Source organism: Epargyreus clarus, unplaced genomic scaffold, assembly GCF_041222505.1.
Source record: "Epargyreus clarus isolate Ecla_fem2 unplaced genomic scaffold, WU_Ecla_fem_2.2 ptg000007l, whole genome shotgun sequence".
NCBI classification, from domain to species: Eukaryota; Metazoa; Arthropoda; class Insecta; order Lepidoptera; family Hesperiidae; genus Epargyreus; species Epargyreus clarus.
The window spans coordinates 1,648,191-1,662,912 of record NW_027332215.1 but is presented as its reverse complement, the minus strand read 5'-3'; the positions used below and the strand labels follow the sequence as shown (position 1 = coordinate 1,662,912).

The 14,722-nt window shown below is 43.3% G+C and overlaps 3 protein-coding genes across 2 annotated transcripts; 2 read left to right on the top strand and 1 right to left on the bottom strand.

Annotated features, from left to right (window-relative positions):
- Positions 1–14,722, bottom strand: part of LOC140743221 (uncharacterized) — a 282,021-nt gene that overhangs the window by 96,888 nt on the left and 170,411 nt on the right.
- LOC140743220 (uncharacterized) lies at positions 119–3,774 on the top strand. The gene is made up of 3 exons (XM_073074340.1): positions 119–259; positions 1,057–1,148; positions 1,957–3,774. The coding sequence occupies exons 2-3, from the start codon at positions 1,066–1,068 to the stop codon at positions 3,263–3,265; spliced, it is 1,392 nt and encodes a 463-aa protein (XP_072930441.1). The 5' UTR covers positions 119–259; positions 1,057–1,065; the 3' UTR covers positions 3,266–3,774.
- LOC140743178 (uncharacterized) lies at positions 7,981–8,759 on the top strand. Its single transcript, XM_073074233.1, has 2 exons — positions 7,981–8,348; positions 8,522–8,759. The coding sequence occupies exons 1-2, from the start codon at positions 7,981–7,983 to the stop codon at positions 8,757–8,759; spliced, it is 606 nt and encodes a 201-aa protein (XP_072930334.1).

Genomic DNA, 14,722 nt, shown 5'->3' with positions numbered 1-14,722 from the left:
TCTTTAGGACACACTTCGTAAAGTTGCTTTTGTGGATGGTGATGGAAGGAAATATTAGAGGGGAAGGGGGTGGGTGAAAGGCGGGCGAGACGAACCAAACCGGCGTAGCTTACTTCGTCCCGGGCGCCGCTTCCGATTGCATCTCTTCAATAGCGATCCGTCATTTTAATTTTCACTGAGTGATTTGAGTGATTTTACTCTAGCTGCCCAATTTTCCTGACTCGTCAAGTTCAGCAGCGGTCCGCAATACTTGGAAAACGTGAGTATATATTCGTTAGTTCGAAGCGAGCTATATTGTATGACTGCGCATTTTATCAATGCCCCGCCCGGTCTTATCTTTTGTCCTTAGTGTATATTGCGCCCACATATTTTTTCAACAATATCATTTTAAAATGGTAAAATAGGATTTTTTGTCATAAATGTTTATGAAGAATACGTTTTATTCCATTGAGTCGTAAGTCTTGCAAATAATATGTGTTAGTGATGTGTTTTGGTTTATTTTGTTTGTATTTACCTACCACTTTCCAATATTCTTAGGAAATGTCGTATTAGAGATAATGTTTTTCGACCAAAAATCTCTGATATGATATCTCCATCTTGTGTAGCCGCCATTTTGTAAAGTTGTGTCAGCGTCCTGCGCAGAACTATACTTGTGCGCAGAACTATATTTGTCTTCGACGTCAAAATTTTAATAAAACATTTTTCAGTAAATCATCACCAAATGATCGAGTGATATTAATATTTGTGAAATGTGCTGAGTTTGGGAAAAACATGTTACTAGGAACGTAGTGCTACCGCGCAGCTTACTACGCAGCCGGGTGGGTGCACCCTCCAATGCATCTGCTATATGTACCAATATGTACAATGATCCCGAAGCCGGGCGCAAATCGATAACGTACTGTCTGAGTCTGTGGGCGGTTGTAGATTGTAGGACCGCCATCGCTGGGCAAATTTTCTTTGTGTAGATTTAAGCGGCGAATACTATTAGGGCTAGCCATCTGCAGCTTTGCCGGCGAAGACCTGCTTCCAATTCTACATGTAATCCTTTGTTTCTAGAAAAGCATCATGTCAGGGCCGATGTCGTTGCGTGAAGCGCGTACCAAGCAGCAAAAAGAAAGATCATATAAAAACTCTCGCTTGAGATTCAGGTATGTGGCTGGCTCCCATAGCTTACATCTTTTCGAATTTTGCAATGTTTTCATATATTTGCATTGCGCTCATCACTAGCATCCAGCGGTCATTTTCTATTTTGATTTGTAGTTCTTTTTCCTTTTTTATAAGAAATCATACCATCGTAGAAGGGATTTATTTTTTAGGAATATACTTTGTTTCAATTTTTACATTAAATAATTTTATTTATTCATGATTGTGTTTTGTAATATTTTAAAAATAAAATTCATTATGAATATGTCACTCTATAATTCCTAGTTTGTAATGAGTAGGTTTTTCTACCTTAATTTATTTTTTATATAATTATAGTGTCTGAAATAAATGATGATAATTATTATTATTATAACCTCTAATCATTCCATCATAGCAATACAAATATGCAGTAGGTATATTCGATTAACGTTGATAATATGGTGATAATTAAGATACAATTATTAAAATATGACTATACATACAGAAAATATTTAAAAAACTACAGGTGAAAAAACACATCAAATATAAAAAATATATAATTTATTTGAATACTTCCAGTATTGTGAATGACAAAAAATATCTTTTCATTCCAAATTTTGATTTGTATAGAAAATAAATAAAAATTAAACTCAAAAGCATTATTATAGCGTATGACTAGCGCTGAGAGTTATATAATAAGCTTATTGATTTGTTTCTGATATAAATCATTGAAACGTACTCGTTACCTGGAGATGGAGATGTTCTTGTTCTAATTTACTTTACATTAAATAAAAATATATTTAATATGGCAACAGTCCTTTCTTCTTGTTTTAGAGCGAGTATGAAGCCGCAACGGAATGAACGCTCACCAAGTGAACCAGGCGATGAAAATAATACTCACAGGAAGAAGATTATGAAGGTTGATAACACCGAGGTAGAGGGAAGCCAGCCTAATGTGAGTGGGAGTGGATCGGAGGACGTGAACATTTCTATTAGTTCCGCGGGCGATGTTGATATGTCCGGCGGAACTGAAGATATTATTGAAAAAGAGGGGACGAGCACCGATCCTGACGTGAAAGAAACCGGAGATATGGATTCCGATAACATGTCGATTGAACAAGCTTTAGAGATTGTTTGTGGCGAAACCGAGCCAGACGAACCTGGTACCGAGGACGAAGCCAGTGAAGACTCCATGAGGCGTGATGACGCAAATAAGGAAGAGCCTTCTACTTTTGCTGATGAAAGTGGTTCCAAGAAAAATATCGAAGAGGGCCCTGGCGCCGGAGATAATACTGGGGAGACCTCCCAGCAGGAGAAGGGAACGGGGAGTGACATGCCCGTTTTCAAGGACGAAGAAGAAGATGACAAGAAGGAGGAGAAGGATGATAAAAAGGAAAAGTCTTCAAAAGATGACGAGGATTCCAACGATGAAGACGATGGAGATGACGATGGTAAGAAACCTGAAAAGAGTAAGAAAAAGGATAAGGACGGTGATGGCAGCGGTGGAAGCGACGAGCCAGATGGAGGTTATGGTAATGGAGGCAGTGGTGATAAATCAGTCGGTGGAGAGAGCAAAGATGATGACGTAAAAGATGTAGATGATAACAATAAAGGTGGAAATGATGGTCAAAGTTCTGATAACGACTTTGGTAAGGGAGGAAATGGAGATGGAGTTAAAAAATTTGACTTTGAAGATTTCATTGAATCGAGTGATAGTATTGTTTACGGGGATAGCGACTACGAAGTATCCGATGTTGAAGAAACTCAAAACTCTGTGGAAGAAGAAATAGAGCCTGAAATGGCTGAGACTGATGAAAGTGAGGCTGACAGCGCCGCTGGGAAAGATATTCATAAACTTAACATTACTGAGGAAGAAATGAAGGGAATAACATTTGATCGAGGCGAAGGCGGAGGTGGTAATCGTGGCTCCAACGATGAATTGGAGAAGAACGACGACATTTTTGCCAGGTATCCGAATGACCCCTACGACATCGAGTCAGATATTGACTTTGATGACGACGGCTCTGTAGATGAAAATTTCTGCGAATACCTCTCTGGAGGCTCCGGGGGAGAGGACGAAAACAGCTTCCACGGAGATGAGGATTTCTTAGAGGAGATGGAGGAGGTCAGGGGCTCCGCTTAAATCGCCATCCGGTCCCAATATCACGTCTTTTTATCTATTTCCCTATTTCTATATTTACCTTTTCATTCAGTGTTTACACATCGGATTCATATTTTACTAAAAGGTAAGATTGGGTTATTTGTGTTTGATTATCCAAATTTTAAGAATATAAACACAATCGCCAGCCATGGATATAAACAGTATACAAGCACAAATTAAATATTATGCCAAACAAAATACCATTAGTAAACAAAATTTGTCGAAAACCTTATTTTCTACATTACTTCTAATTTCCATTGTTTTGACTAACCAGTTGTAGTAAATATTTATTTTGAAATTTCTTGGTCTAATTTAACCTTAAGTCATTTCGCTGTATTTGTTGTGTTTAATTTTAAGTTACTTGTGGAATTAATTATAAGGTATTAATAATCAATAGCATGTAAGAAACGCAAATTTTGACGCGTGATTTCAAATAAGGGATGATAATGTCAATATATGTATGACAAAAATGATTTTAATCCCTTCAAAGAGCAGTGCGTTTTATTTCATTTCCCTTTATGTTTCAACCCACATAATGTGCCAAGATTTCCATCCGTTTTTATCCGTATCAATATAGAGTTAATAAATCAAATCAAATCATTTTTTTTTAATTCAAAATAGGTTCTTTACAGAGCACTTTTTGAATGTCAATACAACCTCCACCACTTCACAAGGTGTTTCGTTATGGAGAAGAAGCTAGGAAAATATATGATAGGCTAGGAAATAATATGATAGGTGGGTTAGGTTAGGTTAGAACCGTACCTATGAACTTGCCTTTTAGTATAAATAGTGGTCATTTGAATTAATTTCATTATGGCTGCGAATAAATTCTACATTTGAATGAACACATATTATGGAAGTATATATTTAAATTCAGTCATTTGTTTATTGATTAGTTAGTTTAGACTAGTTTTGTTATTTCAGCATATCTATCTATCGTCCGTAAACTAAAGTCAACAACGACGAATTACAAGGGAATGTGGAAGCTGACGACACTCAATGAACCGCTTAGTTAGCAGCAGCTTTCGATGTTAGCTCCAAAACAAGATTTATCTATTTGTTTGAAATTAGCAAAATAAAAAAAATGATAAGTGTGTGTCGCACGAACTGAACAAACGCCGGCGCGACCAACGTATTTATTTAGGCCTTGCATAGACTAATGCCTGCCATTCACACTACGGTGCACCGGAGAGGGCAACATGATCAGTTATGGTGGGAATAGACCTGTGCAGCTTATTGAACCTGCGCAGGCGACTGGGTCAAGTTCCATATAACACTTTTTCTTGTAACACCGTATGGTGCGTCATCGTCTTCAATCGATGCCATCGCGACAAAACTGAAAACTGGCACGTCTCCACACACGCGTGCGGTTGACCTATACAAACAAACCTGCGCAGGTAACCTTTCCGGTAGACTATAGCATGTATGGCTTACATAACATACACATACTCGTAAATAAGGCGATTTTGAACTGCATTGTCACTTGCGATGAAAAATGGATTCTTTGATAGCTTTGACCTGCCGGTTTCCTCGCGGCGAACGGCACTTTTGTTCAGGATAGAATTTTGTACAAAATGTCAAGAGAATTAGTAAGGTAATTAAAGTGAAAGTGTAGGAAACAAACAAACAAACTCACATTCGCATTTTTAATATTCATAAGAACTAACGTAAGATTCAGTATTTAGTATGTGTCGAGGGAAATGTTTTTTAAAGTTAAAAGATTTTAAGTTACGACGACATAAAAAAATCTTTTCTTTTACAATGAAATCTTAAGCGAAAATAATATTTTTTTTCTAGCACACAGAGTTAAAAGCGCAGCAGAGAATTCTTGACATAGCGACACTCAATCAAGCAAGCAAGTTTTTAAATGATGCTCAATCCTATACTTCTCTTCTAAACTATACTTCTCTTTTTAACAGGTTTTTATTAGCTTGGGTGGTATGTATGTAACTACGTAACGGATTCTTTGAACCCGATTTCTATCCACTTTGAACGTTCAGTTTAATTCAAAATTTTGAAGAATTATCAAAAACCGATGACAATACACGATTTTAATAATTTTGTACCATTGTCCTTATAAACATCCTCACGACTAACGATTTTCGAGGCGAGATTTTTCGAGCGCCTTAGAGAAAGTTTATCGCAAAGTTACTAGATTGCAACAATTATTACTTTTAGGTTTCAATAACTGTTGTAGCGTGATTTTTAGTTTGGAAAATAATAATGTGAAACGAAACCCTCCACTGTCTGTTCGTGTGTCACAAGGCCCTATCTCTTAAACCGTAAAACATAGACACTTGATTTTTTACAGATATTGCATAATGGTGGCCGCTATAACAACCAAATACTTAAAATTAATAAAATAAATATAGTTTAAAAAACTAAAAAATAGTTTTTATGATGTAATCAACTAAAAAGTAGAAAATAATTTTCAATCTAGGAATCAATTAAGGAACAGTAAATAGTATAATTGTGAAAAAAGTGTGGAGCGCTTTTCGAAAACTGTTAAATGAAGCACCCCACGCTTTTTTCACAATTATACTATTTACTTTTTTAACCGACTTCAAAAAGGAGGTGGTTATCAATTAGGCCGGTATCTTTTTTTTTATGTATGTACACAAATAACTCCGCCGTTAGTGAACCGATTTTAATAATTCTTTTTTTATTGTGTAGGGACGAGCTGGAAATTGGTCCCATTTAAATATGGTTAGAATCCATTGATGGGTTCTGGAGAAAATGAGGGGAACTCCTCCACCCATGTAAATATAACAGCCATAACTTCGCCGTTTATGAACCTATTTTAATGCCTTTAATTTCGTGTATGGACAATTGCTACAAGTTAAATATGGTGAGGATCAGAGTGGGTTCTGGAGACAAAATATGTAACTCCTCAACCGATGGGTATAATTGAGTTTTGTTTGACGATATTTGGTGTAGGTTCTAATGAAATTGCAAAACCAGTTTATCATTGACTATTTAAGGGTCTGATAATGTGGCTCGGAGTCAAAATATGTAACTCCTCAACCGATGGGAATAATTGAGTTGTGTTTAAAGATATTTGGTGTAGGTTCTAATGAAATTACAAAGCCAGTTCATCATTGACTATTTAAGGGTCTGATAATGTGGCTCGGAGACAAAATATGTAACTCCTGCACCGATGGGAATAATTGAGTTGGGTTTGAAGATATTTGGTCTAGGTTCTAATGAAATTGCAAAGCCAGTTCATCATTGAGTATTTAAGGGTCGGATAATGTGGCTCGGAGACAAAATATGTAACTCCTCAACCGATGGGAATAATTGAGTTGTGTTTGAAGATATTTGGTGTAGGTTCTAATGAAATTGCAAAGCCAGTTCATCATTGACTATTTAAGGGTCTGATAATGTGGCTCGGAGTCAAAATATGTAACTCCTCAACCGATGGGAATAATTGAGTTGTGTTTAAAGATATTTGGTGTAGGTTCTAATGAAATTGCAAAGTCAGTTCATCATTGACTATTTAAGGGTCTGATAATGTGGCTCGGAGACAAAATATGTAACTCCTCAACCGATGGGAATAATTGAGTTGTGTTTGAAGATAGTTGGTGTAGGTTCGAATGGAATTGCAAAGTCAGTTCATCATTGACTATTTAGTTCGGTTAGGTTGGAACATATAGCCAAGCCAAACGTGCCAAGAAAAGGGGGGCAACCAAAGTTACACGGGCCCCACCTGGCAAAAATGGTGACAAGAGGGCCCCAACCAACAAGACGGCAAAACCCAAGCCTAGTCAGGCGGCATTGGTTAAGTTGCGCCCTCCTCACTCCTCGGCTGTAGTTACAACGCTGCAGCCTGAGGCCGAGAAGCAAGGAATGACCTTCGCAAAGGTGCTGGCGAAAGCAAGGGAGGGCATTGATCTCCCGAGCCTTGAAATTACCAGCCTAAAATTTAGGACGGCGGCTACTGGAGCCCGCATCCTAGAGGTACCTGGGGCGTGCAGCGGTGACAAGGGAGACTCTCTGGCTCAAAAGCTCAGAGAGACTCTTGACGAGGGGGTTGCCGTAGTCTCGAGACCCGTGAAATGTGCAGAAATGCGGATCACGGGTCTGGATGACTCGGTCACGCCAGAAGATGTTGGTATTGCCGTTGCACGCGACGGAGGCTGCCCTGTGGTCTCAGTGAAAGTAGGGATCATTCGACCTACTCCACGAGGTGTCAGCTCCGTTTGGGTGAGGACTCCAGTGGCTGCCATAAAGAAGATCGGCAATCGCGGCCGGCTGCTGATTGGCTGGGTTTCAGTTAGAACAGAAGTGCTGCAGCCAAGAACACTGCGGTGCTACCGGTGTCTGCAAGGCGGACACGTCAGGGCACATTGCACCGCAGAGGCTGACCGCAGCGAAGAATGCTATCGCTGCGGTAAGCCCGGCCACAAGGCCAATGCGTGTACCGATGCACCGAAATGCTCGGTATGCGCAGCGGCGAACAGGCCGGCCGAACATCGGTTGGGGAGCAAAATGTGCTCCCCTCCCAAGAAAAGAAAAGGCGTGAAGGCGACTTCAGTCCCCCCCGCTGCCACATCCACCCCGACAGTCGCTAGCTGTCCTCCTAAAGAAGGGGCGAATGAAGTGGTAACGGCCACAACATCCAAGTAAGTATGGCCCACCGCCTTTTGAAGGGTAATATCAACCACTGCCGCGCTGCTCAAGACCTTCTTGTTCAGAGCATGGCGGAGTGGTTGATAGATGTGGCGGTGGTAGCGGAACCCTACTTCGTCCCCCCAACGGGTAACTGGGTGGGGGACCAAGATGGATTGGTGGCCATTGCCAGCTCCAGGACACTCCGTGTTCCGCCCCTCACCGTAATCAAGAGGGGCAGAGGCTACGTGGCGGTACGGTGGAGGGACTACGTCCTCATTGGGGTCTACTTCTCGCCCAACAAAATTCTTGCCGATTTCGAGGAATTTTTGGGCGGGTTGGAGACCCTAATAGTACAAATCCAGACTCGCCACGTGCTGGTCCTTGGGGACCTCAACGCCAAATCAACGGCATGGGGTTCCCCTAAGACCGATGCCCGCGGTGAGGTCCTGGAGGAGTAGGCGACGACGGCCTCTTGGTGTTAAATCAGGGGTCGGTAAACACATGCGTTCGACAGCGGGGGGGTTCTATCGTGGATGTCTCTTTCGCATCCCCCGCTGTGGCAAACATTGTCCGGGGCTGGAATGTTCTGGAGGGGGTGGAAACACTTTCGGATCATCTTTACATCAGGTTCGACGTGTCCCCCTCGCCAGAACACCCGGACCGTCGTCGCCCAAGAAAGTCGGCACCGAGATGGGTGCTGGGGAGCCGTAACAAGGAGGTTCTGGTAGAAGCTGCTATCGTCCAGTCCTGGCTAGCTCCACTTGAACCTGCGGAGGTTGAGGGGGAGGCGGAATGGTTCCGGGACGCTCCAGACTTCTCCAGACCCTCAATCACGATCCGTGGGGACGCCCTTATAAGATCGTAAGGGAAAAAATGCGCCCTTGGGCGCCCCCTCTGACTGAAACTCTCCAGCCCCAGCTGCTGGAGGATGTGGTGTCTACTCTGTTTCCAGCCAGAGTTGCACACTCTCCTCCAGCAATGGCACCTCCTGATCACAACTCAGGATCGAAGGAGCAGGGGGTGCCAAAAGTGTCGGAGAAGCTGGGCGCGGCCATTTTAAGGCTCCGGGGGAAAAACAAGGCCCCGGGGCCGGACGGAATACATGGCCGCACCTGGGTCATAGCTCTTGAGGAGCTTGGGGACCGGTTCCGCAGGCTATGTGATGCCTGTCTGGAGTCGGGACTGGTCCCAAGACAGTGGAAGACGGGCGGTTTGATCCTTCTTAAGAAAGAAGGACGCCCCGCGGAGTGTCCTTCGTCGTACAGACCCCTAGTGATGCTTGATGAGGCCGACAAACTTTTTAAGCGCATTGTTGCAGGTCGCCTCATCAAGCATCTAGGAGAGGTAGGTCCGAACCTATCCGGCAACCAGTTTGGTTTCCGAGAGGGTCGATCGACCATCGATGCTATTATGCATGTGAAGCCTTCTCGGATGAGGTTGTGGCTCGACGGGGGGTGATGTTGGCTGTTTCACTCGACATAGCAAACGCCTTCAACACCCTGCCGTGGGCCAGCATTAGAGAGGCACTAAAGTACCACAGGGTGCCTCTCTACCTCAGCCGGATCGTTGGAGCCTATCTCTCCGATAGGTACATAACGTACCCGGGGCACGGAGGACACACGCTCAGTCGTCAGATGACGTGCGGTGTTCCACAGGGGTCGGTTCTTGGCCCACTTCTGTGGAACATCGGATACGACTGGGTGCTGCGGGGTGATCTACCCCCGGGGGCTACCGTGACCTGTTACGCGGACGACACGCTTATCACGGCCCGGGGGAATAACTACGAGGAGGCTGCCCGTCTGCCACTGAAGCGGTGACACTGGTGGTTGGCAGAATAGAGATGTTGAGACTCCGGCTGGCGAGCGCCAAAACCGAAGCCCTGTGTGTTCACGGGTCGAGGAGAGCGCCGCCGCCGGGGTCCCACATACTCATTGGTGGAACCCGCGTCGAGGTTGAGTCAAAAATGAGGTACCTGGGACTCATCCTCGACAGCCGCTGGAACTTCCGCGAGCACTTTACTCGCCTGGCTCCCCGGTTAATGGGCGCAGCAGCTGCGCTAAAGCGGCTGCTGCCCAATCTCGGGGGGCCGAGTGCGAGCAGCCGCCGCCTATACTTAGGAGTAGTGCGGTCCATGGCCCTATACGGGTCACCCGTATGGGCGGAGGCCCTAACAAGGCAGAACATCACTCTCCTAAAAAGACCGCAGAGGGTGATGGCCGTCGGGGTCATCCGTGGATACCGCACCATCTCCTTTGAGGAGGCGTGCTTATTGGCGGGGTGTCCCCCATGGGATCTGGAGGCGGAAGTCTGTGCCATAATGTATCGGTGGCGCACAGACCTTCGGCTCCGGCAGGAACGCCCCACGCCCAAGGAAGAAGAAGAGCGGAAGTTCCACGCTCTGCAGTCCATGACTGAAAAGTGGAAGGAAAGGCTGGCCGAACCCACGGCTGGCCTCAGGACTGTGGAGGCTGTCCGTCCGGTGTTAGAAGATTGGATGGACAGGCGGCATGGGTCACTGACCTTCCGGCTGGTGCAGGTGCTCTCGGGACATGGGTGTTTCGGGAAGTACCTGTGCCGCATAGCCGGAAGAGAGCCAACCACCCGATGCCACCATTGTAGCTGCGACGTGGACACGGCGCAGCACACATTGGAGGAATGTCCTGCATGGGCTAGGCAGCGCCGTGTACTCATCGCAGCAGTGGGGCCAGACCTCTCGCTCTCCGCCGTGGTAAAAGCAATGGTCGGGAGCGACAGGTCTTAGAAAGTGGTTAAATCCTTCTGCGAGGGAGTCATCTCGCAGAAGGAGGCTGCGGAGAGGGAGAGAGAGAAATCCTCAGACCTCCCTATCCGCAGCCGGAAAACCGGGCGTAGGAGAAGGGTTCCCCACGCCCATCTCCTACCCCCATAACGGAGGCTTTGGCGTAGGACACGGGGGCGTCCTACGTCAAAATAACATTAAGCCTCGAGGTGGCGCGCGCGGTGTTCCCGCACGCACCTCAAAGATGACGGGATGGAGTAGCTCCAGCTCCATCCCACACAGAGATGGGCCGGGTCGTGGGCAGGCGCCGTCCGGACCGCGGACGAATGCTTTTAGCGTACCCGCAGTCCCGTCAATGGGCGTACAGAGGACCACAGTGGGGTTTTAGCCGGTAGGAGTCCGGCATATCCTCTCCGCTGCCCCCGCGGCTGAGAGGAACCCATGATGGGTTTCCCCACGAAAAAAAAAAATAAAAAAAAAGGTTGGAACATATAAGATAATATAAAACTAAGCGAGCAGGGCGCGGCAGCGCCCTGCGAGCGGGCGGTTTCAATCAATGTAAATTCAGACCTTACCTTCATTCATGATCACCTTTTTGCAATTTTATATTGTATTAATATAAATGTTATTATGTCATCACTAAAAAGGGTGAAAAAATTTTTTAACAAAAAATACAACCGACTTCTATGTCACTACAAAGTAAAAAATAATTCAAATAAATGTTGGTTTAGTACATATTTCTGAAGTCGGCGCTCATATTAGACACGCTGTTTACATCGTTATCCAACTAAATATATTCGCCGACTTCACAAATATGTACTAAACCAACACTTATTTCAATTATTTTTTACTTTGTAGTGACATAGAAGTCGGTTGTATTTTTTGTTAAATTTTTTTTTCCTTAATTGATTCCTAGATTGAAAAGTATTTTATAGTTTTTAGTTGATTTTATCATAAAAGCGATTTTTAGTATTTTTAACTATATTTATTTTATTAATTTTTAGTATTTGTTGTTATAGCGACCACCATTATGCATCCTCCGTAAAAAATCAAGTGTTTATCTATTACGGTTTAAGAGATAAAGCCCTGTGACAAACGAACAGAAAGCGGAGGGTTTCGTTTTACCCTTTGAGTACGGAATCCTTAAAACCATTCTACAAGAGGGCATTATAGATATGTTTCAGAACATTTGAGTTATAGGGAAATAACATTATTATTTTCAAAACTAAAAATCACACTATAACAGTTATTGAAACTAAAAAGCAATAATTGTTTGCAATCTACACTCGCGGGAAAACGGATCGACTCACACTCCAAGCGCGCACTCAAAGACGCTGCATTTGAAAACGCAGATGTATTTTTGTTACAAAATTACTTTTCCTTAAAGCTTAAAAACCTAGCTTTCGAATGATATCATTACCATAAAACTCAGTACAATACTTTTTTTTTAATTGGTGCCGAATTGAAGTAGCGGGAATTGTGCTCGTTGTGATACCCACTATTTGCGGACTGTAATTCCGTATAAAAGGCCATTGTGTTGTCATAAAGTTATCAGTCGCTTATCAGATGTTGACCTGTACACATCTCCACTACCTGCGCTCATTATTTCGACGACACCATGGATACAACACCGAAATAGAGCACTGTAGTTGTTGCGTTGTTGCGACAGGGCCTTAGCCAGCGTGCAGTAGCTCGACAGTTTCGTTCGTTCGACATCTGCTGTTTCAAGAGTCTACAGACGCTTTCAAGAGACTGGCGGCTTTTTTCGGAGACCAAGAACCAGCAATAATCGTTGCATTTCCGCCGTTTACGATGGATTAAATATCGACGTCACTTTGAAATCGCCATTTGGATGGCGTTGATGTGGAACAAGAGCTCTGACAAGTACGCGGAGTAGCTGTCAGTGAGTGAACAGTAAGAAGACACCTGAGAGAAGCCAACCTCACTCCAAAATGGGCTGCCAAAGACCCCAAATTGGCCACAAGACACCAGCAAGCTCGACTTCAATTTGCTCGGTAGCGTCTCGATTGGAGCATCGACCAATGGCGCTCTGTCCTATCCATTGACGAATGCAGAATATCTTTGCATGACAATGACAGCATAGATCAGGTCTACAGGCGTCTAGGAGAATGGTTTGCGCAGTGCTGTTTCAATGAAACAGTTGCCTAAGGGGGCGGTTCTTGTATGGTGTGGTCCGGGATTTCTTTTGACGAAAAAACGTAGCTCGTTTTCGGGCCTGCAGGAGACCGAGGAGGAGGACTGACTGCTGACCTATACATCATAGATGTTTTCTCGGATCATGTCGTTCCGGATGCCAGGTTCATTGGGGATAAATTTACGTTAATGCATGATAATGCCCGGTGTCACACTGTACGTGCCACTAGGGAATTCCTCAATGAAGTCGATATACCGACGGTGGACTGGCCTGCGCTCAGCCCAGACATGAATACGATTAAGCATTTGTGGGATGTACTGCAACGAAACGTTCGGACCTGAAATCCGGCTCCTTCAAATGTTCGCCAGCTCCAAAGCGCATTATTAGAGGAGTGGGAGGCTATGCCCCAAGCCTCTATAAAAAAATGGTCTGTTCGATGGCAAATCAAATGCAATCAGTTATAAGGGCAAGGGGAGGTAACGCCCGATATTAATTACACCAACTCAATTTTAAAATGTTCGTAATGTCCTTTATTTCACTTCAATCACATCAATCCCTTTCGTAAATTTTCCTTTTATCCTCCACTTTGGCTAAGATTGTTTTTAAAAAAATAACTACCGTACAGTTTTCCATGAAAAAGATGTCATTGGAAAACTAGGTTTTTAAGCTTTAAGAATAAAAAATATTTTGTAACAAATTACATCTGGCGTTTTCAAATGCAGCGGCTATGAATGCGCGCTTGGAGAGTGAGTCGATTCGCTTGCAACCGTAACTAACTTTGCGATGAACTTTCTCTCTCTCTCTAAGGCGCTCGAACAATCTCGCTTCGAAAATCGTTATTCCTGCGGATGTTGATAAGGACAATGGTATCTGTATCGGGCTAGTAGTCTGTTTCCAAAATCTTTAACTTTATCTCGAGAGCACATATTGTGTAGCCTATGGGTAAAGCTAACGTGAGCCAAGACTAATCTTATTTATGTCTTTCTTGATTTCGAGTTTTGTACAAAAGATTAAAACAACTCTACTCTCTAAAGTTACGATAGACGGGCGTAAGAACGTCGATAGAATATTATGGCAACCCTTAGATACTGTAGTCCATGTCAAACTTGATGACAGATATTACAACCGTAGTCCAACAAACTGTTTCTGTGCGTGTGTCAGAGGCGCCACTGGCCATCGTAGTGTTGCTGGGTTGTCAAAACTGCCTAAGAAATGAAAAATTTTAACGATTATATTTATCAATATTTAACTTATCATTACTAATATCTAATAATAATATGAAAAATTATTCATTTATATTGAATTAACGTAAAAAAATAAAAACATTTTACTTGGGTAAAACGAAAAATTGCTCATAAAGCTGACAACAAAGGACTGTTTTCGAAAATCGCCACACACAGATAAGTTTGTCAGATTGCGCGTACTTAGATCTTTCTAATGTTCTTCACCCCCGACTCCCGACCGTTTTCATCTGTCATTCGCTACTTAACATAACTGCCCACAGATAGCGCTATAGATATGAAATGAACATTGGTATGAGTCCTAAACCTTACTTACCATCATAGATATGTCAAAGATTGAATTGATGACCAAAATTGATTTGTAAGGTACATGGTGTTGTTGTTACTGACATAGGTAGGTACTTTTAATCGATTGGCATGCAGAGATAGACAGATATGAGGTAGTTTTAGTGTTCCAAAGATTACATAAAGCAATTAAAACACTATTAGTATATTACGTATAAACATATTTTTTAAATAATACATTAGTAGCAGACGAGCATGCCGTTCACTTGATGATAAGTGGCTACTGCCACCCGGGGACGTCTGTAATCAAACCCAGACTAGAGAGAACTAGATTTCTACTTGAGCCACAGACACGCCACTACCCCTGAGGACTAATCTGGAAAGTCTCC

Bases quoted from the DNA above. Each gene is read 5' to 3' on its own strand.
- LOC140743220 (XM_073074340.1), top strand. From the start codon at position 1,066: ATGTCAGGGCCGATGTCGTTGCGTGAAGCGCGTACCAAGCAGCAAAAA. The intron at 1,149-1,956 runs GTATGTGGCTGG...TTCTTGTTTTAG, and splicing joins AACTCTCGCTTGAGATTCAG to AGCGAGTATGAAGCCGCAAC.
- LOC140743178 (XM_073074233.1), top strand. From the start codon at position 7,981: ATGGCGGAGTGGTTGATAGATGTGGCGGTGGTAGCGGAACCCTACTTC. The intron at 8,349-8,521 runs GTAGGCGACGAC...TCTTTACATCAG, and splicing joins CGCGGTGAGGTCCTGGAGGA to GTTCGACGTGTCCCCCTCGC.